The sequence below is a fragment of the Pseudopodoces humilis genome, chromosome 8 (genome assembly GCF_049639895.1).
Source record: "Pseudopodoces humilis isolate 2021_Gansu_Grassland_sample_001 chromosome 8, ASM4963989v1, whole genome shotgun sequence".
Lineage (NCBI taxonomy): Eukaryota > Metazoa > Chordata > Aves > Passeriformes > Paridae > Pseudopodoces > Pseudopodoces humilis.
The window spans coordinates 9,711,379-9,738,501 of record NC_142207.1 but is presented as its reverse complement, the minus strand read 5'-3'; the positions used below and the strand labels follow the sequence as shown (position 1 = coordinate 9,738,501).

The 27,123-nt window shown below is 40.1% G+C and overlaps 1 protein-coding gene across 11 annotated transcripts in view; it reads left to right on the top strand.

Annotated features, from left to right (window-relative positions):
* KALRN (kalirin RhoGEF kinase) overlaps positions 1–27,123 on the top strand; it is a 474,021-nt gene that overhangs the window by 234,082 nt on the left and 212,816 nt on the right. For all 11 annotated transcript variants that reach the window (XM_088058776.1, XM_088058771.1, XM_088058767.1 and 8 more), the window contains one exon: positions 20,956–21,078. In XM_088058776.1, coding sequence (XP_087914902.1) covers positions 20,956–21,078 — 123 coding nt within the window. The remainder of the gene's footprint in view (positions 1–20,955; positions 21,079–27,123) is intronic.

Below are 27,123 nucleotides of genomic sequence, written 5' to 3'. Positions count from 1 at the left end.
ACTTTCTCTCTTACATCTTCTGAATTCAGTAGAAGTGTTTATGAGGTTCATTCATGAAGCCCATTCAGACTTTTACTTCCCACACATGCAGGGCAACGAAGCTGTGTCACTGGTTTTCAAAAGGAACAGGTCTTTGTACGTACTGTGGCTTTTGGTGGGAGAAAAAGAAACAGGCAGTAAGAGTCTCTGGAACACAGTCACTTTAGAGAGCATTCCTCTGTGTGAGTTCTGTTGGCAGCAGTCTTTCCAAATTTTTCTCTTAATGGGTAGTTATTATCTGGGAAGCAACAACTTAATGACAGACATGCTTCCATCCTAGCACACACTGGAGGCATCTCTTTGTCCTACTTAGAAAGTAGAGGAAGAGATGAATCATTCTGTTCACTAAACATCTGTACTATTCAAGATAAATGCTTTGTAACTCATAAATGAAATTATCAGCTAAACAGAAATATGAATTGTAGATTCCATGAGGAGGAGGAAGATATCAGAGTATGTTGATGGGGGCTTTTTTTTGAAACTAATCACCTCCTGTATATCTGTCATGCAATTCCTATTATGCTTATTTTGTTAAATGCCCATTGGTTGGCAGATAAAGCTGTCTACCTGTATACTGTCACTGATCATAAGCAACATTTATCTATAATAATTTCTTGCCTTGTCAAAATTTAATAACCTTCAACTGAGTTCCCTCTAGTTCAAGTGTAAAATGAAAAGATGTGGGAGAAGAAATCCTGACAAGAGAGCCTTGAATTTATTAGACTTCTCTGTCTTCTAAACATGTAGTGATACAGCATAGTTTCTCTAAGGAAGATATTTCTCTCACACAGCTCAGAATTAAACAGTTTCTCACAGGTGCAGTTTTCACTGTCAGGGTATGCTCTGGCTCACCCTCTCCAGCTGTTGTCCAGTGCAGTAAAAGTTCTGGTGAAAGATGATCTCTGTGGCAGAACTTGCATTCCTTCACTTGTTCATCCATACCTTTCTTGTCACGTCACCTGCTGTGCATCAATCTTGTCCTACACGTGGATGTTAGCAGGGACAGGGGTTCTGTGTTGCATGTCTTAATGGAGACTCCAAGATTATTTCACATCCTCTCAGTCTGCTATTAACAACAAAACCAGATTTTGGTAAAGGCATCTCCAAGAAGAGACTCTTGTGGACTCTGAGAGATCAGTAATTCTTTATCTAACTACTCTGGTTAGGCTTGTCGGAGGGATTGAGTATGGGCATGGAATATCAACTGTGCACAGGGGTCTTGCAGAGCTGATTAGCTGGATGAAGGCTTTGTATAGGCCAAGTGTGTGCCATTTGAACTGGATTTGAGGGTTAAACTCTGTTCAACAGGGCTCATTCATATGATTTCTATAGTTATCTGCACCACTTGCAAGGCAAGACTACCTGCTGTATGTACTAATGGCATGTCAGGGCTGTGTTCTCAGAGTTTCACACTGTCAAGGAAATACTTCTGAATCTAGCTGGCTTTCAGCTTGAACTGCACAAAATCCCTACAGTCGCAGCATAACTGAAATACACATTGTATAAAAAATATACACATCTGTATAAAAACAGTGTAAACACTGTGGATTGCCAAGTTACAACATTAATGTAAGAAATGTTATGCTAAAAAATATCATTAGACATAATCACTACCTCACACCATCAGACATTTTACAAGACTATTTGCTACTACATCTATGTATTAACACAATTACATCCATTTGCACATGTGAACCAGGGTAAATAATGGTGTGCTGAGGATGCTGAGTTATGAATATATAGTGTTATAAGAAGGAAAGAAAATAAATGGTGTGAAACTGCATTTGCAGCCTTCACAGGAAATAGAGCACCATTCACACACAAGCAACAGCAGTTAAGAAAATTTGTGAGCTGCCACGAGGTTCAACACAGGCAGGAACTGACAAGAAACGCTTTTAACACCAAAAGTATTTAGGATCATTATAAAAATGTTGGGTTGCTGAGTGTGTACAATACTTCATTGCTTCAGTTGTTTTTTAGAAGTTCTCTGGTTTCAGATAGGGAAGAACTACGCTATTTGATCCTTTTAGAGCACAGCTGTGGGAGGAGGTGCTGAGATTCTGTCCTGCAAGGGAGAAGAAAAATCCCTTTGACTTTCATGCCATTATTTTGTAGTTGCTGCAGATTCATCAGTACCATTTTTGGTACCTTTTCTCTTCTCTCTTTTCCCTTTTGCTCCTCTCTGCTCTGTATCTTCCCCTTCTGCAGACTATTTACCATCAAATTACACCATTTCAATTTCTGTTGATATTTGAAAGTGTTTTCTTATATTTTCTCATATTTTCTCATATTTTCTCATATTTCCACTGCTTTGCACCTTTAGGTCCTGATTTATCCTACCAGGCTCTGTGTGCATCTCTCCACTCTAACATGTTGCCTTTGCCCTGTGAACAGCAACACCATGAAACAGCAAGGGGAGCAAAAGGCTTGTAGCATGAAATGTTATCAAACAGCCTTAGAAATAGCTGAAGCTTTAAAGGCTGTTCTTTACCCCATTGCCTCCCCATTCCCTTTGTTTCACGAGGGAAAGAGTTTCACCTCTGTTCTCCACTCAATAAACTCATTTGAGTGAAGCACACCTGTTAAAGTAGAATAGAGACCCATTTGATACATTATTGCAATGGTCTGAGCAAGCCGTGACCTTGGTACTTTAGCACACTTTCATACCATAGTAGTCACACTGACATTCTCATTCTGCAGCCTTCATTGCTTCTCACAGAAATTCTGAGTCTTTCCATCACTGCCATACCTATATGCCAACACAGCCTGGCACAGGCAGCCTGTTTCTCCACAGACTCACATGATTCTCTGAAGGTCACTTCACTTCTGGTACTACTTTCTTCTTGCTTCACTTTGGTTGGGATGTCTGCCTGTAAATGAAGAGCAGAAAAATAGGTGGATGTAGAGGTACTGCATATGCTGGTGGTTTCTTGGTGGTTTCTTGGCTATGAACAGTGTTGAGTTAGTTGTGGTGGATCTGCATGGCAAAATGGAGCAGGCCCATAATGGCAGATGAAGACCAGTGGTAGACAGCAAGATGACACTAGCAAACATTTACTGGTGAGAGAGTAGGCAGTGCTAAGAAAGCTGGAACTGCTGCCTTTCCAGCTGCAGTGATGTCTCAAATCCTCTTGGTTATTGAGAAGGTCAAGCTAGACTAGTGTCAGGTTCATCTGATTTCTCTAAATTTGGGATTTGCCTTCTGTTGGCTTCATGCCCAGATACATTAAGGGACATAGTTTTGGTTTCCTTACATGATTATCTGCCTCTGGTGATGGATAAAAAGGCCATGTGGCCATTTTGATATCATTACATTTACCAGCTGCCATTGTTGTGGGAGACTGCAGAGTATTGAAGAGGAAAGGCTGTCTCTCTTCATAACCAAGCACTTTAACTTGTAATGTGTCTGGCTTTTACTGGCAGAGCAAATGGATCAGGGCATGATCCTGACATCATCTGAATGGAAAAATGTCCTGCCAACATCTGTCTGTCTCCATACATTATCTGAGAATGCTGAACACTTCGTGTGATACATGTGATCTATGTGGTCCATTTGCAGAAGAATGCTTGGATATTTGAGGCAGTTTATGTTTCATTTAGCTCTCACACAAGATTTTAGAGGATTAGGTCTGTGCATTACTCCCCCATTTGCATGTGTACACTTGGTTGTTTTGATCCCTTAGAGGCAGTGAAGAGTTCTCCAACATTCTGTAATTTTCCAGCTTGTCATAGTTTGTTTCAAAGACAAAAGAAATGAGACTATATATCTGCTTTTATGCTTTGTTTACAATAACACCTTCACTGGGTCTTGTAAAACAAGAGATTTATTCATAAACAATTGCTAAGGAAGAAAAAAGAACATTATAATTAAGTCAAGATTATTTTTACTACCAGATGACTTCAGCCACATCACCCTGCAAGAGTACATCACATGCTCTGTGTGCCATCTGAACAGATTTAGCATATAAATAGCTCCCACTGTCAGTCATTAATTAAAAATTACAATTCAAAGCATCCTAGAGAATCTTCACAACTCCTTTGGTAAATTGATATGGTCATGAGGTGCATTTAATGTTTGTCACTTACATGTTTCCATTTTCAGAGTATCACTGCTGTACTTTCTCTGAGCTTAGGTGTGTGTGACCGTACCAGCCATAAGTGATACTGAGTGGAGGTTCTAAGTATGGCTGTATTGCCCTCAAAAAAATAATGAAAAAGGTGTCAATCTCCTAATGGGATACAACAGGAGAGAAAAAAAACCTTTTGTTATCCATGACTAAGAGATAAAACCTTTGTTCTCACTAATTCTGTCCTTCCAGCAGGAAGTGGTGATAACACTGGTTTATTATCTGACATGAATATCTCAGCAGACAATTCTGATGGAACACCGTACAACTTTTACCTACAGAGCTCTAAAGCACCAACTTAATGTTATGTGCACGTGTCTCCAAACCCACGTACATCTCTAACACCTCTGATGTAGCACTTGTCTGCTTTATTATTTTTACAGTAAAGGTTGTACAATTGTAGTAAAAGGGTTTTCTGTTTGCTTTCATCCACATCATACACTGTGCAATAAAACATTTTGTCAACTGCTTTTTCACGGCTATTTTCATTCCATTCCTATTGCTCCTGCCAAAGGAATGGGAATGTTTTCAAGCAGTGTGAGTGTGAGCCCAGGCAATGAAGAGATCTGTGGCCCCACTCATCTTCTGAAGAGGACTTTTAAGTAACCAATGCTGAAAGTAAAGTGGTGGTTTATTTGTGCTGATCCTGCAGTTATAGTGAAAATGGCCACTTAAATAACAAGGATTGCTGAGTGATTTAGTTCCTTATTTTGAACTGTTAAAAAAGGACTGTCATTCCTTAATTTGAACCCACAGTGGAATGGGATTATGCAGGAGTTTCAGATGACTTCTATTGACTGTAGATGTCTCTCTAAGCTCTAGTGATGACAGAGTATAGAGGAGGAGCAGCCTGAATAGCTACACAACCCCTGGTACTCCTTGACCAGATTGTGTTGGATTTGCCTCACAAGGAACCACACTGGGAAGGAGAATATTGCCCACATATTTCCTCAGTCTCTGGTGATTTCATAGGGATATTGCTCTAGTTCCTTCTAGTTCATCCCCTTGCAAAGACATGGAGCATTTATAGGCAGTGTGCTCAGGGTTGTCCAACAAAAGCAGGACAGGGTTCTTGGAAAAAGAGCAGAATTGAAAGGAATAATGTGCATTTTTCCTCTTTACCAATAACTCTGTCATAGAAATCCTCCCTTTGAAGGGCCACAGCAGAGGTCCCTGAGTGAGGGTGCAGTCATGCGGCATTTTGCTGTTTGGGCCCGTTCAGACAGTGGCTGTTTCTGTCCAGGCAGAACCCAGGACATTTGCAGCCTGTAACCACTGATCACTCTATGGGATAAGAATACCTCAGATGTCTGAGGCCATCAGCCTAAAAAGTAAATTGCTTTACTTACTTCAAACTTACATGAGAGAAAGGGAGCTCTGTTCTTAATGTCTGACAATGCTTTTAAATTTAGACCAGTATTATCTTGTATTATCTTTGTGCCAAGATTCTTCACAAGAACTATAGGTTTAAATTTTTGTTTAAAGATATTTATTCTGGAAATCTCTTAGAGGTTTCTGATTAACAATACACTATCCTCTTCATAATTTTATTTAAAGTATAACTTGAAATTATCTGGAAAAAACCTTCATCTCATTCTTCCTTTACACAGTTATTAAGACAAGCAGACCATTGTTCTTTGTGCTCCTAAAGAGTCACTGATGAAAAAATAATAATGATCACTTTTTAATTTATACACAGAGCAGTAGTGCAAGGGATATCCAACTCCAGGGGCAGATTCAGTTACCAGCTGAAGTTTACTTAGCACTGATGTATGAGCAGTGGAGGAACACTTTGATGAGCTTCACAGCTGTCTTGGGAGATAAGAGCTGAAGAAATCTGAATGAGCCAGCTTGATCTCTGAACCTATTGAAGTGAGAAGAGGAACAGAAAAAAAATTCCTTTATCTGTCAAAAAGACAGTTTTTCTTGTTTAGAGAACTGTCTGTCCTTCAAGACGTAGTTCCTTTCAGGTGATCTGTTTTGCTGCTTCTTGAATGGCAAATGTTTGGGTTCTTAGGCTAAGAAGCTCTTGTGGAAATCCTCTGAAATCATCCTGACTCATTGAGGATTTGGATCTGTGTTTCAGTGGATGAAGAGGAAACAAGTCATAGCATGGAGAAATGGAGAAGGTGATCTAAAGATGCAGTTCCTTCTCTGTAGGCAGGTGTAATGATCTGTATTGGTCTGTATGGTCTGTATTTATCCTGGCTGTCTTTAGAAGCATAACTGAATCATCCAAGTCAGGAGCCTAATGCAGTCTCCTTTTATAGTTAGTGGAGAGACACTGGCATCTCCAGAGAATGACTCTCACTGTACCCTGGATACTTCCCTCTCTTATTCCAGACTGTCAGGGAAATAATGATAATGTAGGCTCTTCAGACAAGACCTTCAGTTCACTACCTAATGTTGGGTGAGATTTATTAAGATGCAGGAGCCCAAATCTTGTGTGATGCCATCCTGCTGGGCATTCAGCATCTGCCTGATCCCAGATTTGCTTTGCAGCATTCTGGAGGGAAGTCAGTCCTCAGCAAACTGCTAAAATTTGATGTTACACTTAAACAGAATTTGTAGTCATTATGTATCACATCCTCATTGTCTATTTCTGTCCCGGGATTGTTTGCATGTCAGCATTCCTGAAAATATCATGTGTAGTTTATTGTTTCTGAAAGGCATCGTTGGCTCTTAGTGTCATGGCAAAGGAGGAGAGAGAATTAGGCTTGTCTGTTACTGATTAGCCCTACAAAAATAGAAGGGTTGCAGTGGTGAAGAAAGAGAAATAAAATGGAGTTTTCCCCAGCTATATGTATATTTTTTGAAAGTAATTGCTAGAATGAGTAATTGTCATAAGGACATGGAGAAAAATAAGGTCTTTGAGTAGATGTAGACTGGAATGCCAGAAAACTTTCTGCCCTGTAACTTTAAGAAGTAACAATAATAGTAGTGCTTCTCTTTTATTAAGGTTTCTTTCATTTCAGGATTATGGGTTTTCTAAAAGGTTGATGTTGAGCAATCTGCCAAAGGTCACTTCAAGCTTCATGACTAGAACTTTTCATGTCAGGATGTCTGATTCACAAATCCCTGCTCTAAACCAACAGGGTCATTGCTACTCAAGTTTTGCCCCTTATGGAAAGATCTTAGGATTTATTTGGACTATCTGAAAATGAAATAAAGGTATTTTACGCTAAGAAATAAAGATGCTATTTTAGGCACTGCTTTAGGAGTCCAAAATAGTAATTCTTTTCTACTCCATTTGTTTCCCTTGATCTTTCCTTTCAATTATCTCCTCATATTGCCTCCCAGCTTTTTCGTGGTCCTGCCTGTCACTCGGAGTGATCATTCCTCTTTCATATTGCTTTTGACTGATGGCCAGCAAAAGGTATTTTCATTGATGTGAGAAAAAACCTTGCCAGACAACAAAGAACATAATGAAAGCTAGTTCCTAATGTATAACTATAACACTTTTCCCCGTGTTTTCCTCCATGGAGCAGCTGCTCAGCCAGCTGGTTACCTTCCTCCTCTGTAATGAATTACACTCATGGCTTGAGATTATTATGTCTTGCTGGATAATATATATACCATATATATAAGAGCCAACTTAGGCTGAGCTGCTCCTCTCCATGCCAGCCATTCCCATTAGTTCTCACTCATCCTTGCAGCTCTGCCTTGCTCCATGCCACAAACTACTTTCCCTGGCTGTGCTGTGCTGTGCTGTGCAGCAGCTCTTTGCTCTGTTAGCATCTCCTGTGGGCTGTGCCTAGTTCTGGTAGCTGCCCTACCAAACCACTGAAGTGACTGAAGAGTTCTGGTATTTCTTCCCATGGAACAGAGGTTGTGCACTATTTTGAACTAAACGCAGAGTTTTAGCTCACAGGAGACTTTTAGGCAACTTCTTTTGTTTCATATTCCTCACAGGAAAGCCTTACACAAAGCTTCTTGCTTGTTTTTAGAAGCTGTAACCTGGATTGTAGTTCTGGAAGCTATTGCCTAGGCTGGGGTAACCCTTCAGGCACATTCAGACAGAGCTGCTTGGCTCCAATTCCTGTATACTGTTACAGCTATAAACTTCTTTTATGTTACACTATGGTTCCCTTTAACAAAAATGTCTTTCAAATGTGAAAGTATGCAAACCAAACACATTTCAGGTCTATCCATTGGTCTTTCACCTTTCTACTCCCTTTGTTTTGGAAGCTCTTGACTTAGTTTTTTTCCTGCCTTTTGGATTTTTTTAGATGGAACGTGTATTGAGGGATGGAGAAAATTACTTTTATTTTTGGCTTCAGCAACATATAAAACATTTTGACCTTCAGATGGTTCCCTTCCCAAAAAAGAGGAGGAAAAGTTGTGGGGGGGAAGGAAACCACAAAATGATACTTTTTTTTGTATTATTATGTTCCCTGTTCCTCCAACAAAAAGTAACTTTAAACAATCAAAATGTATTTTGGATATGGCTCTTGCTTGCTTTCCTCCTCAGGTTTTCAAAGTCCACAAGGTGTTATGAAAAAACAAAAGAAGGAAGTTCAGCATGAGGGGATGCTGTAGCCCTGGAGCCATCAAACTAGGAAAAAAAACCCAAAAAACAACAAGAAAGCAAGTTTTTCACAGAAAATTTCAGTTTGGGGAAAATTAAGCTTTTCTTTAAAAAGGTGCTCATAGGGAAAGTCCCCAAACACTTCTGCCCTTCATTCTGCTCAGGGGTCTCACTCTTGGAACCATTGAAGTGTCTCCTCTTTTCTCTGAACAGCTCAAGGTTGTTCTTGATGAAGAGGGTTTTCATAAGTTTGATCCTTCTTGTCCACATATTCTAGTTTATTTTTGCATTACCTGTCTGCCATGGTAGCCTGGGCTATCCATGGACAAACAGCTCCTCAATGCCATTATCCACGGCCTCCTCTGGTGCATCTGGTGCCTTTCAGCCTTTGAAACCCTCACAGGATCCCTTTCTGCTGTGACATGTGGAAGAATCAGCAGGAGATTTCACAAGGGTGTAAACATTCCAGGATTTTTGTTTCAGCCCTGCTGTCTGGCATAGTGAGCACCCAGCTCAGCAGGGGTCTGTGTGCCACAGGCAAAGCTTCTCACACCCCACAGCAACTTGGCCCTTTCTCCAGTTACCTGCAGTACTGAGCTGTGACTTCTCTGCCCTGGGCACATGTGCTGAGCACAGCTGGTTTGCCTGAACAGTGACTGACAGACGGGAAGCAGCAGCAGAAGAGGTGCGGCAGTGGCCCTACAGCAGGAGAAAAGCTGTGGTGCAGGTTTGAATCACTGGGCAGGACCCAGTGTCAGGGCTGCACTGCCAGGAGGTCAGACATAGCCTTTCTCTGACACTCTTTTCCCCCTGCACACATCCTGGCACATATAAACTTGGAGATAAAATATTGTGAGGCAGCTGGATATTTATTTAAAAGACAAGACATCATAGAAAAGTCCTTGATGGCAAACAGCCACTTACAACATTCAGGGACTTCTTTCACTCCTGTTCTCCTGCTTCTCCTCTTCTACTCTCATGCTTCTTCCCCACATGGCTTGCACTCTCATATTTTACCTCTAGTTTATAATCAGGTCAGAGCCTCATGGATAAAGGTTGTGTTTTCCTGGCTGTTGGCAGGATGCTCAGCCCCAAAGGGCTCTGTTCCTGGCAGGGGTGTTTAAAGTTACTGCAGTGCTGCACTTCCCATCCTGGTGAATTTTTCTGTTTCTGCCACAAGACTGTACCAAGACCCATCTGACCCAGCTGGGATTTGTTCTCTCACTAAACCTGTCTCTGCTGAGTGCTGTGATTGTAAGCCTTGTTAAACCTGGATGATTAAATCATCTGATCCCCATAGTAACCCAGAGCAGAGCTTTATCCAATATGCTTTATTCAATATCAATCAGCAGTTTCCTCTGTAGTGAGTAGGCAACTCAAACACAGTGGGGAGTGCCGGAGTGCCTCTCTAGGGCCTAGAGCACAGCACTTGCAGTAAAGATACTCTTTTACAAAGCTCATCCTTGCTTTATCAATCCTTTCTAATTGTTACTTACATTTAAATATCTTGTTTAAACTACCAACAGGTTTCAGTCGGCTGATAATATCAAAATGTACATTTTGTGATTGTAGTAATGATACTGTTATCTTAGCCTAACATTTATCAGACAAAGAATTTCTTTGTTTTTCAAGCTCAGGCTCTGAAAGGGACCATAAAGGAAATCAGTGATGGAACTGTGAAGAGCAGTTATATTTTTTTCTGAATCTTTATCCACTCTCTTTTAGTTTTACATTGTTTCTCGTCTTGAAAGCCTTAGGCTCATCTGTCATTGGCAGAGTTCGAATCAATTGCTCTATTTACACATTTGTGAATAATGTATTTTTCTAAAGAGTTCATGTAGCTTCTCTTTTCCCTCCTGCATACCTGCTGTATATTTCAAGGGGTCCTTCTACATTTTTGACACTCCCACCAAGAAAAAAAAAAATGAAGGAAAATACTTCACAAGCCATGAAAGGCCACACTTGGAAAAGTACAAATTCCTCCATTTGATTGGAAAGCTTTTTCTCAAAAACATGAAAATCAGCACTGTGCTGCTGTGTGCACAAACATGAAAATTAGCTGTGATGATAGCTGTCATTAGTAGCAAAAACTTGGAGGTCAAGGTCTTAGAAGTCTACATCAGCTGAGTCCTGTGTGTGTCTCCACTTAATACCAGGTCTGCAAATGCTGTTTTTCTCTTGGTATGGTGTCAGAGCAGCAAAACAGTTACTAGAGGTAGGAGAAAACACAAGATGCTAAATAATTATTTGAGGAATTAATAAACTTCAAGTGCACGCGATCACAGCAGAGTCTGAGCATTGTTAAAGAGATTTCTAATAATTAGGATATTGTTTTAACTGTTGGTTCCAAAGAGCTGTAGAGATCCCCTGTGTAAGAGCACAGGAAGAAGAAACTGGGCCAGACATTGAGCATGCTCAGCTGTTTCTGTTCCTGGGAACTTCAAAGCATAAGCTAAAATGGTGGAAAAAACCATAGAAGAAAATTAAATGGAGATTTGCTTAATCAAAAAAATCAAGAGCTTTTTGGGTTGCCTTTGCTTCAATGCTTACTCTGCCTGGAACAATGTTCTTCCCATCCTCTTGAGCTGTGAGAGACCTGGGACATTATTTCAGAAAACTCTGATTGTGTCCAAGCAAACAGCCCAGATGGGAGGAGCCAGACCTAGACTAGATCTGGCCACAGCTATGTCTGACCCACCAGTTGCATCTGGAAAAATGATGTGAAAAGGTAAATATGGGACAAGAAAGGGAGACATGGGAAAAATGTCTTAGTTTCAGAAGGAATAAAATCACTGTTCTAACTAGTGCTATGGACAGCAACAACCAAAAGTGTTTATATGCCCTAAGTAAGAAAATATTTCTGAATTTCTGAATATTGCCATTGGTCATAGTGTGACAGACTTGATTAATTGTATTGCTAATTCATTACCCTGCAGCTAAGTGCCAGGTATGATTCCTGAGAGCTGCAGAAAAAACTCACGAACAGCAACCCAGCAGCATAACTGCAAAAGAAATAATCTACCTGTCAGCCTGGAGAAATTTCATGCAGAGCACAGCAGCATCTTTCTGTGCTGATGCAGAGCACATTTTCTGTGTCTTGTACAGAAGGAACATGCACAAATGTGGTTATTTATAGCTTCTCCACCTACACTCAGCTTTGAAATTTTTTTCTTAAAGAAGTTTAGCATTTAAAGACTACAACAAGGTTTTCAACTTGAAGATATGTTTTTTTCTTGATTTCCTTAAAAACAATAATCTAGGAACATTAGTAACAATCCAGGCATTAAGGAAGAAACATTAGTTCTTCATTTGTCTGTCTATTGTTCTCTTACTTGGAATGTTTTTAGAGAGGCAGTTGCCAAATTTTATGAAGAAAAATATTTCATCGAGAAAATGAAAGATAAGTGGGTACATTTGATGAATGTGAACTTTACCAAAGGAAAGCTATGTTAGGTTGAAAGAAGTTCCTTCTCACAGTAAGAGAGGCATGTGGTGTATATTCCCACTCCTTTTTTTGGGGAGCTTGCATCCCAGGTGATGGCATTTAGTGCAGGAGAAGGCTGGGGCTGTGTCACCTCAGGCAATACCTAGAGGAAAGGGACAAGTCTTGCTCTCAAATGCCCAGCCTACACCCAGCCAGCTCTGCCAGAGCCCAGAACTGAACGTGCTGTTTCCAAGAGAGACATAACTAAATCCTACATTTTTCTAATTACTAGATCTGGGACCAACTCTTTTCATTAGGAGAAGGCGGTGGATGGGACCAGAATACATTGTATTCTCACTCCTCCAAACTCATATCAGGTTCAAACCATCATGATACTTTTATAGAGGTGAAGAACTGTACAAGTACATAGTAGCCATCTGCAGAAAGCAAACACAAGGGGTTTTTTGCCGTATAAGCCCGTGAAAAGGTAAGGAGTTCAGGTGGAGCAGCTCTGGGGGAGCAGTGTGTACCTCATCATTGCATGAGGGGAGCAGCCATGCTGCCCCACAGAGGGTGGCATATCTGGGAGCAGATGAGTAATTGTGACTATTGCCCAGGTCTCTAGGTCTACAATAACGTGAAAGCTGTTGGAGGTGGGTGGGGAATGGCAGAGAAACTGCAGCAAGTCCCCATGAACTTCTGAGCCTCTGCTAGAAAAGATGTGAACAGTCTCGTTGGTATGCAGTCCATTGCTATGGGAGATATTTAAGATGTCTTCACTTACTCATCCTGTTAAGTCTGCAGCCCTTTCATAACCAGTTTTCATATTTTTGCAATAGGAGCTTCTAAGAAGGGGGTTACTGGGGGAGTTGTTATTCTGTAGTGTTTTCCACTGCAGAAGCTGTTGATGAACAAGGATCCTGGCTGCAGGGACTGTCTTCTCTGGATAAACTCCTACAGACCTGTTTCCAGATGGGCTTGTAGGATATCTGTAGGTGCTAGAAGCAGTGTGAAGTGTGAATAAGAGTATATACATGTATTTCTGAGTATCTAGGACTTTCCTGACACTCCTCTGTACCCACACGTCTCAGTAGCTGTATGGTTTACTCAGACATGTTCAGCAGTGTCAGCTGTGCTTTATGCAGCTGCCCCCACTGCAAAGAACAGAAGATGGATATTCTGTTTTGACAAACTAGTGGGGCTTTAAACTACAAAGTTTACATTTTTGTTGTAAAGATTAAAAATTGTGCAGAGGTGAAACTTTCACATAATGTCCAGGAAGCTCATAAAAACACCTACAATCTGACTTCATGGGGACTTCTCATTTTGGTTGAATGTAGACAAGGGAATAAAGGAATTTTTTTAAAAAAAAAATGTTTTAATTGGCTCTGCATTTAATTCCCCTCATTAATTTAGTTGCAATATGCAGCAAAATACTGATAGGTCTGTAAGGTTATTTTTCCCTCCAAGGGTAAATGAGACTGTATGTTTTTTCTTTTGAAAAGACCTCTTTAATTATGTCGTGGTATTTGGAATAGCTACAATTAGAGACCAAAAGCAGGGAGTGATTAAAAACTCCTACTTAATAGCAGCTGCATTAGTTCTCTGGCTTTTGAAAGAGACCCAGGCACAGTTGAGTCCACACATACCAGACAGAGGAGTTGTGGTGAAAAGGAAAGGCAAAATGGTGGTCAAAAATTTTTAACTGACTTTAGGGAACATTGTTGTAGTGTTTCAAGAGAGCTCTTACTTGAGAAAGGATTGAAGAAATATTAAAATTCATTCTTCTTGTCCAGTCTTCAGACTATGTTGATGACAGAGTGCAGCTCTGTTCATTCAATTCCACCTGAAAACAAACAAACAAACAAACAAACATGCCAAAAAACCCCCTCTGAAACCTCAATTGCTTGTCTGGTGATAGTGGGCTACACCGTGTCTTAAGACAGTTTGTAATAAGTGACTCTTATTACTTAGAGTCTGAGCTGAATTAAATACAGAAGAACTTGCTAGGCTGGCTATATTATTTTCTGAAGATGAATTAGCCATTGCTGCATGGACAAATCAAGCTATGGTATTTCAGCATTTATAGGTGTACACTCAGCAATTGGGCATTTGTACCAGAGTGGTTTTGGAGCTTACACCTGATTTTAAAGCCCTGCTTTTCAGTGGATTGCTATTCCCTTTTGTATAGCTGCCATTACGTTGCTTATTATTTATAATATTTCAGTATGTTCCTTTAGTGAAAAAGGTTCCTAGAATCCCCAGCCAAACTTGGAATATTTGGAATATTTCTAGAGGCTGCAAAGACTTAAAATGGAAGGTACTTTCTTTCCACTTTCTCTGTCAGCCTTGCTTTTTTCGACAGTAAATGTGATTAATGTCATTTTAGAAAAGTGAATGGAGGCAGGGATGTTGAGTCATTTGCTGAACTGCCATGCTGGGCATTGAACCAAATCACTCCAATTCCAGTCTACTTTTGATATGAAATCCTTGTTACCTACTACTTACTTCTTGAAACTCTTTCATGATTTGACATACTTGACCAAAGGCAGTGAACAGAGTGAGGCCCTGTTCCCTCCAGGTGCTGCTGAGCTGCACTAGCAGGGCTGAACCTGCACATGGGGATGGCACTTACAGCCTATGAACTACACATGTTCACATGGAGAACAGAACATGGTGTTGAGATGTGTGTCCAGAGGCTCACATCCTGCACAGCACAGCTAGCTCCTGCCTCTTAACTTGACAAATATGAGGTCTTTGATCCACTTTTGCTGAAGGCGGTTGAAACTTTTGGTGGTTTTAGAGTCAAATATAGGTGCCTCTGGAAATAAAAATCATTTAGTGGGAGCCAAAGTTGATGTTTCTGGTTTAGACATGAGGTGTGATCCCCATCTTTAAAAGGTTTTGTTACAATATTTTATTGTGCCACCAACATAAATTTATAATGAAGAAAGAAGTGAAAAAGGGAGCTCAGTTTTTATTAGGAGGTAGAAACCACAGATGAGAATGACTGAGTTTTGTTTTGGGTTCTATTATAAACCATTCATAATAGCAGGAAAAGCCAGAGGATAAGTTCCTTTGTATTTCAGTGTATTTTCTCAGCTAGACCTTTACTTGACATTACCCTGCTGTGACAGGGCCAGGGATAATAGGGAAAAGGAATCTATTTTCAGCAATGATTTGGAATACAAAAAGAAACTGATTTAAATCAAGCTGTATGTGCATTTTATTCATTACAGCGGACTAGTATTTCTTAAGTCTTCTTGAGTTGTTGCAAGTTAGGGGGAATTTTTCATTTTGTTTTCCTTCTGATTCTGCATTTGTTCTGTCTTCCCTGGTGCTGTTGCTGACACTGAGTTCTCCTGGAGGGCCTGGTAGCAGGCCAGGGGTTGGGCTGGCCATAGCATCCTGCACAGAACAGCATTATCCACTAGATGGAATTCCAATGGATAGAAGTTGACAATCCCACATTGGCAGCTGCCTCTACTCATAGTCAGTGGTCTCCCTGGCAAATGTGCAATCTCTTAAAGGCACTTTTGCCTCCCAATAAAGGAGTGGTTTGTAGGTAACCTGAGAGCATGTCTTTTTTGAACTGTGTTGCTCATAAATGCATATGATGTGTAGCTTCTAGTTCTGCTAGAAGAAAATGAAGTATCAAGAGATTCTGTCTTGTATTTGCAAAATCTGGTACATACAGTAAGTATTACTAACTAGGCTTGTGCAATTTTGAAGAGCTTTGACGGTAAAGATTGGATTTTGTTGCTGTGCAGTGGAACAAAACATTTATAATAAGCTTTGGATGTAAAGTGTGATCTGAAACACGAACCTTTTAACTGTATTTCTTGGTTACAAAAAGCAGGCTTGGCAAAGGCAGAGCTTCTGGAATAGGAGTGTCAGATATGCAGAGCCTTGGAGTTACTGAGTATTTATAATACAGCTACAGAAAAGGGAGAGATAAGGTTTGATTCTTGTGAATTTTAAAGTGCCATATGAATTCCTGGTATCTCACCAGAATTTAGCCCATCGTTTCTCAAGAGCAAGCAAGAAAATGCTTTTAATGGCAGCTTGATACTGCCTGGCTTCCTTTCACTACGCAATTTTAGAGGCCTTATTCATGTGTTTAAAGTCAGGCAATGCTTATGCACCTATTTGAAATGGTGGTCATTTAAAGCTGAATAAATTAGGTGGAATTGCTCTGGAATTTATTACAAATCTGTTACCAAAGAGTTAAACTAACCCCCTTGAGTTGTACCAGATTTGTACTGTTTTGAGATCAAAATCTGACTCTTAACTGCTTGAAGTGTAAAATGCTATAATTTATTTTGAGTTTTCAGAATAACCTAGTTTTAGAGTAGCTATGGCAACAACAGTGGGTCTCAGGGTAACAAAGATTAACGATTCCCTTGGCCAAGGCACTTCAGTGGGTCACCTCAGTCAGGAGCAATGGAACTGTTCAACATGGCCTGGGTCAAATGCAGAATTTGGGGTGCTCTGTCACCACTGGTACCACACGCTGCGCCTTAATCACCAGCTCACACTTCTCATCCCTTCCTGTTGCACGAGGGCAGGGGTCAGTGACTGCTATGTTTGAGCAGCCCTCAGTGTTCAGGCTGCCTGGGAAAGTGGGGAGTCACCATCCCTGGAGGTATTGAAAAGACGTGCAGAATCTTAGGGACCTGGTTTACTGGCGGGCTTGGCAATGCTGGGTTGGAGTCAATGATCTTCAGGTTCCTTTCTGACTTAAATGATACTGTCATTCTTTCCCAGGTCATCCTCATTTCATCTTCATTAATTCTGCTAAAAGAAATACAGTTTAAAATATGTGAAAATAAAGAAGTTTTTCAACTAAGTTCAAGAGCAGATATAATTCCTTAAAGTAATGGGTTTACTACTCCTTTGACATTTTGAGTTCATGTAAAATGGGTGTAGATCATGAGGATTTGCTGAGAAAGAATTGGTTCCCAAGGAGATTTTGATTTAAATTGGATAAAGTTATGAGATGTTTCTTCATTTTCACATTTCCTGATTAGGAAAGATACCTAAAGAGAGAGACTTAATTTTCAAAGTGCTGCCTTGAAATGTCTGTTTTCCTTTTCAAAATAGAGCCCTCCCCCCGCCTCCCCCCACCCCACTTTTTTTTAAATATTATTATTTAAAAATTAAATTAACATTTTTAAAGTTTTTAAAATACTTGACCTTAACTGCAGTAATGCAATCATCTTGCCATATTCCCATAATACAAATTAGCATAGAGAAAGGGCAATTTTCATCCCAGAACTTTGCTAAATTATTGCCTGATTGCTTCTTCAACCTTTTCCTTCTCAAACCATTTTTCTGTCTCCTTCCCATGTTTTCCTACAGTATTCCATACATATCAGCATTCCCTGCCAGTGGACTCTCAAGTATGTTTTTCCCTCTCTGGCAGGATTTGTTTTACTGGTTTGGTTGTGCTGTAGGTCAAAGACTTCCCATGTCCAGGAGTTTGATCCTCAGCAAAGAGGAGAGTGGAAAGGGCTCTGCAAGTGGCTCTTTTCAAATACCTCCTTCCCAATCCTCTGCTCAGAAACCTGTCTGAACTGCCACTGTTATTATTTGAACAGTTACACAGATCATTCTGCAGGGACATAGGGCCATTCTTCCTCCAGGTAGCATTTTGAATCTTGTGGTTATCCAGCCATGTAATGACCGTAATAGCTGGCACAGTCAGCCTGCTGTAGCTGTACTGAGTTTTATTTCATTTTCTCAGTGACCTGGGTTTGCTGCTTGTTTTGTTGAGTGTGTAATTGTGCCCTTGAGGAGATAAGGAGACAGGACATGCAAATCATAATAGAAAATAATGTTTCTGTCGATGTTGATCTTAAACTAGTGAAATAAAAATAATTTTTAAAAAAGATATATTAACATATTATAGCTACCCCAGTGAACAGAAACAGCTTTGAACAGAACAGTTCTTTTCATTCCAAAGAACTCATGAGTTACAGTCCTTTCCTAGCTAGTATAAAATACAGCTTGGCAATAAAGCCCAGTTAGGAAATCTGAAGATTTAATTTGGAAAACACTCTTAACTGCACTTTTAATGGCATCTTCAAGCTGCTTAAGCTTTTAAGGGATAATTAAATTATTTCAACTAAGTCACTGTAACTTCAATGTCTACCTATATCTCAGGATGTTAAATTCTGGCAGTGGAGTAAGTTACACGGTCCATGCTCTCAATTAAAATGTTAAATGTTTATCTTGAATTATTACACAGTTATTCTAAAGACATTTCCTTTCTTCAGGATAAGGGACAATTTCTCCAAACATGCTGATACATAGACGTTTCCAGGTGCTGGTGACTTCAGGTTTGACTGGGACCTTTCAGAGTTCTTCCTTCATTTGCCACAGACCCACTGCTTAATATTTCTCATTGTTTGCACGGCAGATTAAGTGCATTGTGTCCACACAGATTGATGTTCTTGCTGTTGCTTTATTCACTCAGTTATTCCATCCCTCAGCTTTTTAAAGTGCCAACTTCCTGTGTCTTTTATGATGGAAACAAAAATGTGGTATTTCTCTATGTTGGCTGATTATTGCGAGCTTATTAGATCCAGGTGCTTTATATACTGAAAAACATATTATCTTTATTAGTATCTTAGTAAATGCTGAGGATTCTTTTGTTAATTAGGCCTATCAGGTTATCAGAGCCTCATACTAACATCTTGTCTCTTGCCAGTTTCTTGGGACAATTCAGAAATTCACTTCAACTTTTTATATAATATATATAATGTATATACATAATGTTTTTATTTTCCCCTCTTCTATGCCAAATTGAATTATAGAATTTATGTATTTCACAGAATGGTTGCGAAAACAAATTCACTGATGACTGGAGTGGTCAGATATGTTAACATGGGTCTCCAAGAACAGAAAAAGCTGTTCAGCAAGTTATTCTCTAATGACTACTTCGATGCTATAAGCATGAAAAAGTTATTGGAATAGTTTTCTGTAGAGTTACAGTAAGTGGCTATCAATTATTAATAAATAAAAAGCACATACTGCATACTAATTTAATATGAAACGTTGTTTAAAGTAAAGCCATTTGCCATTTAAAAAAGAATATAAGATGAGATTTGTTCCAAACTTCAATTTGGCTCTGCTTCCATTTTTAATAGATATGTTGAAAACTCCTGACAAGGAGAAAGATTGTTAATGAGATTATTTGCAGACTGTTAACAACACAAATGCTGGGAGACTGGCCCCCAGTAATTGCCATTACAAGTCATATAGTCATTCCTAGTCAAAAGTATGTTGCAGAAAAGCTCTTAGCAGACCACTTGGCACATGGCTGTCAAGCAATTTGAAGAAATGTATTTTGGATTTTCTACCCAGAGCAAGTGGGAGACAAGCTGGTCAAAGAAAGGGAAGCAGGAACTGATGGCTGAACTGCCAACACATCTGGTCCTGCTTCCTCACCCCCACACTGTCACCTGTGTCAAATACGTGTTGTCCCTGCAGAACATAAAGTGCTTTACTACCCCATTTTGTGAAATTACTTGTATTCTGTGGATGAAAAATGTGTTATAAACACAACATTTTAATTTAAAAAATGCTTTTCTTTGTAAAGAAATAAGGTTGGAACATAAGCACATGTGTAAAAAGCTTTGTTTGTAATTAGGACTTCCTATAAAAATATGCCTGGGATCTACATTACAAAAAGCACTCAGAGCTCAGGTGGTTTAGATTGTGTACAAACAAGCCATGAAATGCCTGAAATAATAAGCAAATAAATAAATAAATTATCCCATCTTCCATTTTTCAGTGGTAGGTTTCTGGGCTTAATACCTGTGGTACTGTCACTGTCCTGGGGCTGCCTGCAGTGTCTTGTCCCTTTGGAGTGACAGAAATTCCAGCTGTTGTATCCCAGTCCATTGGCATCAGCTGCTGTGAGGATCCAGGTTTTGCTGGGAGTGCAGAGCTCCTTGCTGAAGGAGCTCCCACCTGTTACAGAAATACCAGTGCTGCTTGAGCTCTATATATTCCTTTAGATTCTGTGTATTGGAAAGAGATGGAGTATCAATCTCATTCTGAAATTTCCCAATCTTATATTGTCAAGTTTGGAATTTTCTTCCACTTGTACTAGACCCCAAAGAGATTTGATCTACATTTTAGTGTCAGTGTTATTGTGAGAAGAAACTCCACATGAGTGCTGCACATACAGATAACAAACATACTCTTAAAAGAGAATCCTCTGTAACTCTCAGAGTATCAGATTTATCATCCTCCTTTTCCATAAGGATCAGTTACATTTGGAACTCAACAGAAGAACCTGGAAGAATTGGAAGGTTCACATTGTCAGTATTTTTTGGTCTGCAGTGACCTTAACCTCTTCATTTCAGTAACTCTGATAATGCATTTATTTAAAAAATAGATTTTAGTTGATCCACCATGCTTTTGGACTACCTCTCACACCGAGATGCAAAATCAGCTGTTGCTGTTTTACAGTTTACACAAGCTCATCAGAGGAGGGTACTTCCTGTAAAAGATTCTAGATTTCTGATTCCCTTTCCCCAAAAGGAATCTATGTGAAAGTAAATATTTAATATCTGCCAGGCTCCAATAACTAAGCTACACTTCAAAATAAATTGAATAGCAAAAATTCAATAAACTTAATTTAGCAGTAGCATCCATGAGCATTTATCTTCTCTCCAGTTACAATGGATTTTTACAGAGATTTTTACCGTGTTCAGCCATAGCAAGCACAAGGCATTCCTTTGCAGCTGTTCCATCCTCACCCTCACAGGGTTTCTCTGTGCTGCTGGGACAGGAGAGATAACTGGAATGTTCTTCTTTTCTGGCAGGTACTGGACTGGATTGAAAATCACGGGGAAGCCTTTCTGAGCAAACACACAGGAGTGGGGAAGTCTCTACACAGAGCACGTGCACTGCAGAAAAGACATGATGATTTTGAAGAGGTAGCACAGGTAAGAGTCTGAACCAAGACTGCTGGCTTGATTTTTGTTACTCCTTTTGCATATTCAGAAAAAGCTATCACTGTTTTGGGTCATGCTACTCTCTTCAATAATTTGGAGCTGCCCGGGATCCTGTCTCCGAGGTCTGGAAGTCAGCATGCACACTGCAGGGTGGAATAGTGGCAGGACTTACAGAGATCACCACACTGGGTCAATGAAAGCTCTCAAAGCTCATGAGAAATTACAACTGATGGGAAACTAGCACTTTCTGTTGGGACATAGAGGAGAATGGTTATGAGAGAGAGCTATGGAAAAATCAGTCATAACTCCTACTGTGGAGACTGAGGGCCTTGAGCATAACATGGGAAGCAGCAGTCAAGAGGCAGGGGAAACACCAGATTTTGCAGTAAGAAAAACTACCCTTCCCATCCTTCAGTGCATTATGTGGAAGGGATTGATTGTTTTAGACTGAGAGGCAATCATTGAGGTAGAACTTGTTATTATTATCAATTTTCCTCATAGAACACTGTAAGCAAAATTTTTCCAGGAATTTGGTATGAAGATAAAATCTTACAATTATTCCTCAAAGTGGAGTCATAGTAGATGTTTAACCATACATCTTGTCCTTATTATAGCATTTAAAAGAAAGAGGACCTTTTGTGAGCTCTTCCTTTGATTGAATATACGTTTTCCCCCTCCCCTAAGTGTCCATGGTCAGAAATTACCCGGTCTCAGCTCTGACTGCCAGATCATGTTGCACCATTTTGGGGTAGATTTGAAATATCTTCTATCTGTAGCTAATAATCTGTAAAGGTACTTCTCCTGTGGGTATTTTGGATAAATCCCTAATTGATCTATGTAAAGCAGAATGTATCAGATGCTTTGTCCTGATGCACACAGGGCACATTATTGCTCAAATGCTTCAATGTGGCGTAAGATAAAAATTTACTAGATTTTAGTTTTCATTTTCTGCAAAACCATTCCTACATGCTGGCCTAGTTTAGTTTAAGATATTTCCAGTAAGAGGGACATACCTCTTTCACTGTTTCCTTGGGGAAAATATTTCACTGCCTGATGGCAGCTACTGATGTTTTTTCTCCTCTCCCTCATAGTGAATTTATATTTCTCTCAATCTCTTTTCTTATTATTATTCCCTTGTTTATATCCCTGTAGTCTTATTTGTCTCCCTTAAGGGGATAAATCCCAGGAAATGGGATGAATTAACAATCCTGAAATAGCTGTAGAATGTTGCCATTTCTTCTACTATGTGCCTCTTAACCATGTTCAACATATTTAATTCTGCTAATATTATTCTTATTCACCAATCCCTTGAAAATCTTTTCCTATCTATGTTGTTGGAAATTTAAATTATCAACATCTTTCTTTTCATTAGATGTTCAGCTCTTGATGAGGTATCCCATTGCTTGGCTTGCTATGAATTTCAGTGTTACTGTTCAGCTGTGATTGGAAATCCTTACATAACACTGACAACTCTCACAGCCTGAAAGCAGCAGCTCTGCATTGGTGGGTTTCTAAATTTTATGGAGCCAGCTGTGGATTTAAGCTTTCTAGTAATAGGCTTGAATTTCTAAAAACTTAAATTTCTGCAAGTTCATGCCATTAATATTTTCTAAGTCTCCCTTCTCTGATACATTATCTTCATAATTGCCATTACATCTCTCATTTTCTGGATCATGGTTATCATTTTTTTCTACCACCTCTCTGAGTACTACTTAATTAGATATGTAGGAAACTAATTAAGAACAGGTGAGAAGAGACAAAAATAACAGGGTCCTGACAATAGAGATGAGAGCAAGCCTTGTAACTGTCTGCACATGTTAAAAACAGCTCATTAAGGCTTGCTTGACAGGCTGATGGAATTTGGAGATCCATCCCCTCATCAGGGTTGAGGAACCTTACAGTGTGCAGTTTGCATCTGTGGGCACTAGGGTAAGTCAGAATAGAATTGCTGTGCTGAAGACTTTTCTAACCTCCCTGTTAGGCCTCCTCCTGTGCCACTTCAGCACCTCTCCCTGGGGATAACTTCAGACACATTTCCTTTCACTTCACAAGGCCAAATTCAAAGCAAATGAATCTTGTTCACTGGTGACCACATGTGTTCAGATGAAGGTGGGTGTTCCAAAGGGGGATGCAGAGGAAAGAAAAAAGTATAATTTATGAGATTATAAAACCTCTTGTGTTCCTCTGAATCTGATTCCTTTGCAGCTGATGGGTAGAATCACTGAGCGTCTCATTGCTCTGCCTGGACTGTTGTGAACATGAAGTTTATGACGCATCCTAATTACAGATAATTGACAGAAGATTAACCTGGTTCCTTCCCAATAGCTTTGACAGGAACACTTTTCTCTGGTGCAGTCACATGAGATTATCATTGCTAATTTATGAGGCCTGTCTGCAGCGTGACACTGGAATGTGGTGCTAGAAATGGACATGGGGATGTGCAGCGAGGGGAAGTGAAAGGAATCTCAGGCTTTGTCTGAGGTCAAGGACTTGAAAATACAATACTCTTTGCTTTGGGCAGAGTAATAGTGAGGGTAAGAGGAGAGCCCATACATTTATCACATTTGGATTTCTCTTGCAGAAGCTTCTAGTGGGGTTGATTTTACACTTGGGGAATAAATCTCCTTCCTACTTAGATTATGATCAATTTTTATTCTTTCTAACTCCCTTCTTGATGCTTAACACTTTAAAGTTGTTTGGAAATTAACTCTAAGTGTAAGTATTTGTTATTTTTATCAAGCTAGCGAACATCTTTGCCATGGCTAGGGTGGATAACTGGCAGGACTTTTTCCCAATATAACCACGTCATAAAGCAGATCTGCCATCATCCTAAAAAAACTGTTGGGTTGCCCATTCCCCTCATCAGGATATAAATTACTAGCTTTAATGGCAATAAAAAGAGTTCTTTTTGTTTTTCTTAAAATAACCCAATATATAAAGTGTTCTCCTGACACACCTGGTGAGTTTGATAATATAAGCAATAGTATTTCCTATTGGCAGTTCTCTGATAAAAAATGCTTAGCCTGCCATACAGTATAAATTTATTCTCAAAACCCCACTTTATTTAGGTCTGATACATTTGTTCTTATCTCTTGCTGTTTCAGGAGGGCATTTGCAAAGGTCAGACTAGAAGCAATTTTCAGGAGTCTTCTTGACATTTTTAACAGAGGGCAAAACATTCCCAGTTTTGCCTTACTGCATGTAAACCAGAGTCTCGTGTCTGCCAGTGCTGTGCTGAGAAATGCTCTGATTGACTGACCTGCCATGGCACTAGATTGAGAGGTGGAACATCCTCCCTCTCTGTCTGATTAGAAACTGCAGATTGATAAATCTGGATGTAATGAGTCAATCAGGCATGGCCCAAATAGATCACATTCCTGCATACAGCTGTGCTCAGAAAATGTCAGTGATTTTACAGCACTGTGTTGTGGGCAGTAGGAAATATAATTTGGGGGTCTCTTTCTCTCATAACTACTGTTTAGACAAAGCTCTGGCGATTTTTCTGACTGTATTTATACTACGTGGAATGCACAGATGGCAAATGTTTGAATTTGGATTAAAAAGCCTGAGCTCCTGGGAGAGAGGTTGTTATCTTGTATATACCTGCAACTGTTTCTCAGCCAGTGCTGGTACTGTTCGAAGGCTGCCACTGTGAAAGTGCCTGCCGTGCACTGAAATTTTGTAGCCAGGCATTATCAAGGCATCACCAGAGGAATGTCACTCTGGATGTAGCTACAGTGTTCCAATGATGGCCTCTCTGCTTGGCTGGAATTATTTTTTGCAAATCAAATAACTGTAGTCCAGCCAGTTATGGTTTTAAATACAAAGTTATTAACAGAAGGGGTGTTGAACTATTGGAATTGTCTCCCTGGGGAGGTGTTGGAGTCACTGTCTCTGGATGTGTTTAAAAGAAGACTGGATGTGGCACTCGGTGCCATGGTCTGGTTCAGGTGTTAGGGTTGGGTTGGACTCGATGATCTTGGAGTCTCTTCCAACCTTGTGAATCTGTGATTTTAGCTTCTCTAACTTCCTTTTTCAAGGCTTTTGTCCTGAAAACAGTGTGCTTTCCAGTTGGAAAAATCTCCCAACTCTTCAGTACTATCTAGCTTGAACTACACGTGTTGGAAGTGCCCCTCCTGTTCTCAGTATATGAGGAGAGGGTCACAGATGATTCTCCTCCTCTCCTCTGGCATTCCTGGCAATCAGGTTAAGGTGGCCTCAGCATCCTCCTCTGCTCACAGAGAGCACTGCTGCCTCGGTGCTGCTGCAGAGCTAGGAAATGTCCTGGGAAGCTGCTCTGATAATCCCTGGCATTCTGCTGCCACAGGTCTGACTGGTTTTGGGGATGGTCTGAAGCAGGCATTTCTGTAGCCTTTCCGCCTTTCCGAGCTTTTTCCTCAGACGTGCAGTTCAGATTTCCTGTCGTTCAGTGTTTTCCACGTTTGGGCCGGGAACCAGTGCAGATTTCCACCTGCAGATGGCACTCGCCATGCGCTGGAGAGCCCGCAGCCCTAATGGGAAACAGAGCCGATGTTTCTCATCCAAACTAACCAAACACTGTCTCGCAGTGAAATGAAACAGAAGTGGAAGCTGGCTTACTCCCTGTCCCATGGTGTTCTCCTACCCCAGCCAAAACCCACGTTCTTCAAGGTCACCCAGAAAAACAACCCCCCTGATATTTTAGGTTTTTTTAAATGCGAAGCTGGGCGGTCCATGGTTTAAGTCAAGGAGGTGCTTGTCATCTGTGTTTGTGGTAAAAGCTGCTCGCAGATCTTTGGAGCCATTCTCAAGGCTCTTGGGCCTTGGCATTAAGCTCACAGCTACAACTGGGTTTGCATTTAGTACCTGTGTTTTTTGTCTGTGTTTGCATGCAACAGTTGATGTATTTTGCACAGTAATCTGAAGGCACTGATGTTTATAGCGTAAAATAGCACAACAAAGTACATGTTCTGATTAGCCTTGGCTCAAAATGTGTGGGGCTGTCCCTTCTTATCAAGCACAGTAAGAAGGTTGACTGGAGGCTGAGTGTGGACAATCAGAGTTCATGGGGTTTGTCCATGAGCTCTGATGGTCTTGGTTCAGGCCTTGTGTCTAAAACAGTTTTGATGTAGCTACAAGGCTGGATCCTCCATTCCTGACTTTGAAAGCTTTATGGCATCCATTTTTCCAAGACATAAATGCAATCCAGTGGACTATTCTGGAATTATTGCAAAGAAGAAGAGCCAGACAAAATGTGAGAAAAATTCTGGACTTTGCACTCTGGCATTTGGGAAGCCATTCAGTCTTCTTGTTCTTGGGTATCTGTGCTTGTCTTCCTCCAAGATAGGTTAACTTTGATGGCACAGAGCCAGTGTTTAGGTGTTTAATCATCATCTTCCAAACCATTGTGTACATGCAAAGTTCCTTTAAGATTCAACTCTTCCTTTTATTCATCTCAGGGAGGTAAATGTATATTCTGCAAGTGAAGGCTTTCAGCAGAGACCTTGAAAGCCAAAGGTGTGTATCAGCTATAAGAAATCAAAGCTCAGGTAATGTTCTTCATATAAGCAGTTTGTTCTTCGATATTCCTTTCTAGAGTATTCCCTACCTCCACTGTGCTGTTCCTAAAATACTGGCAGTTCCAAGTTTTCGAAAAGCCCTTGCAGGTAAAAAGAACTTTAGGTGCAAATATGTTGAAAAAATACAGTTATGTTGTTTGTCATGTCTCTCCAGTAAGAGATTTTGCAGATAAGAATAGTATTCTGTGACCTCTCAGTCCCATTATAGTTTTACTTGAAATGTTTTAAAACTATGTGTGGTAATGGAATAGTCAGGATAAAGCTGAATTCCAAACAGCTACTTGTTTGGCCTTCAGGATAAAAACCTAGTGCTTTCCCATACAAATTCCAGCTCTGTTGGATGTTGTTGTTCTAAAGTTTGGCATGAAGTTCAGTACTGATGTGGAACAGCTAGGAATAAATTAAGAGTTCATGTTGATAATGAGCACTTAGGAAGCATTGTCCTAGGGTGAGTTTTATGATTATTATTTTGTTTTAC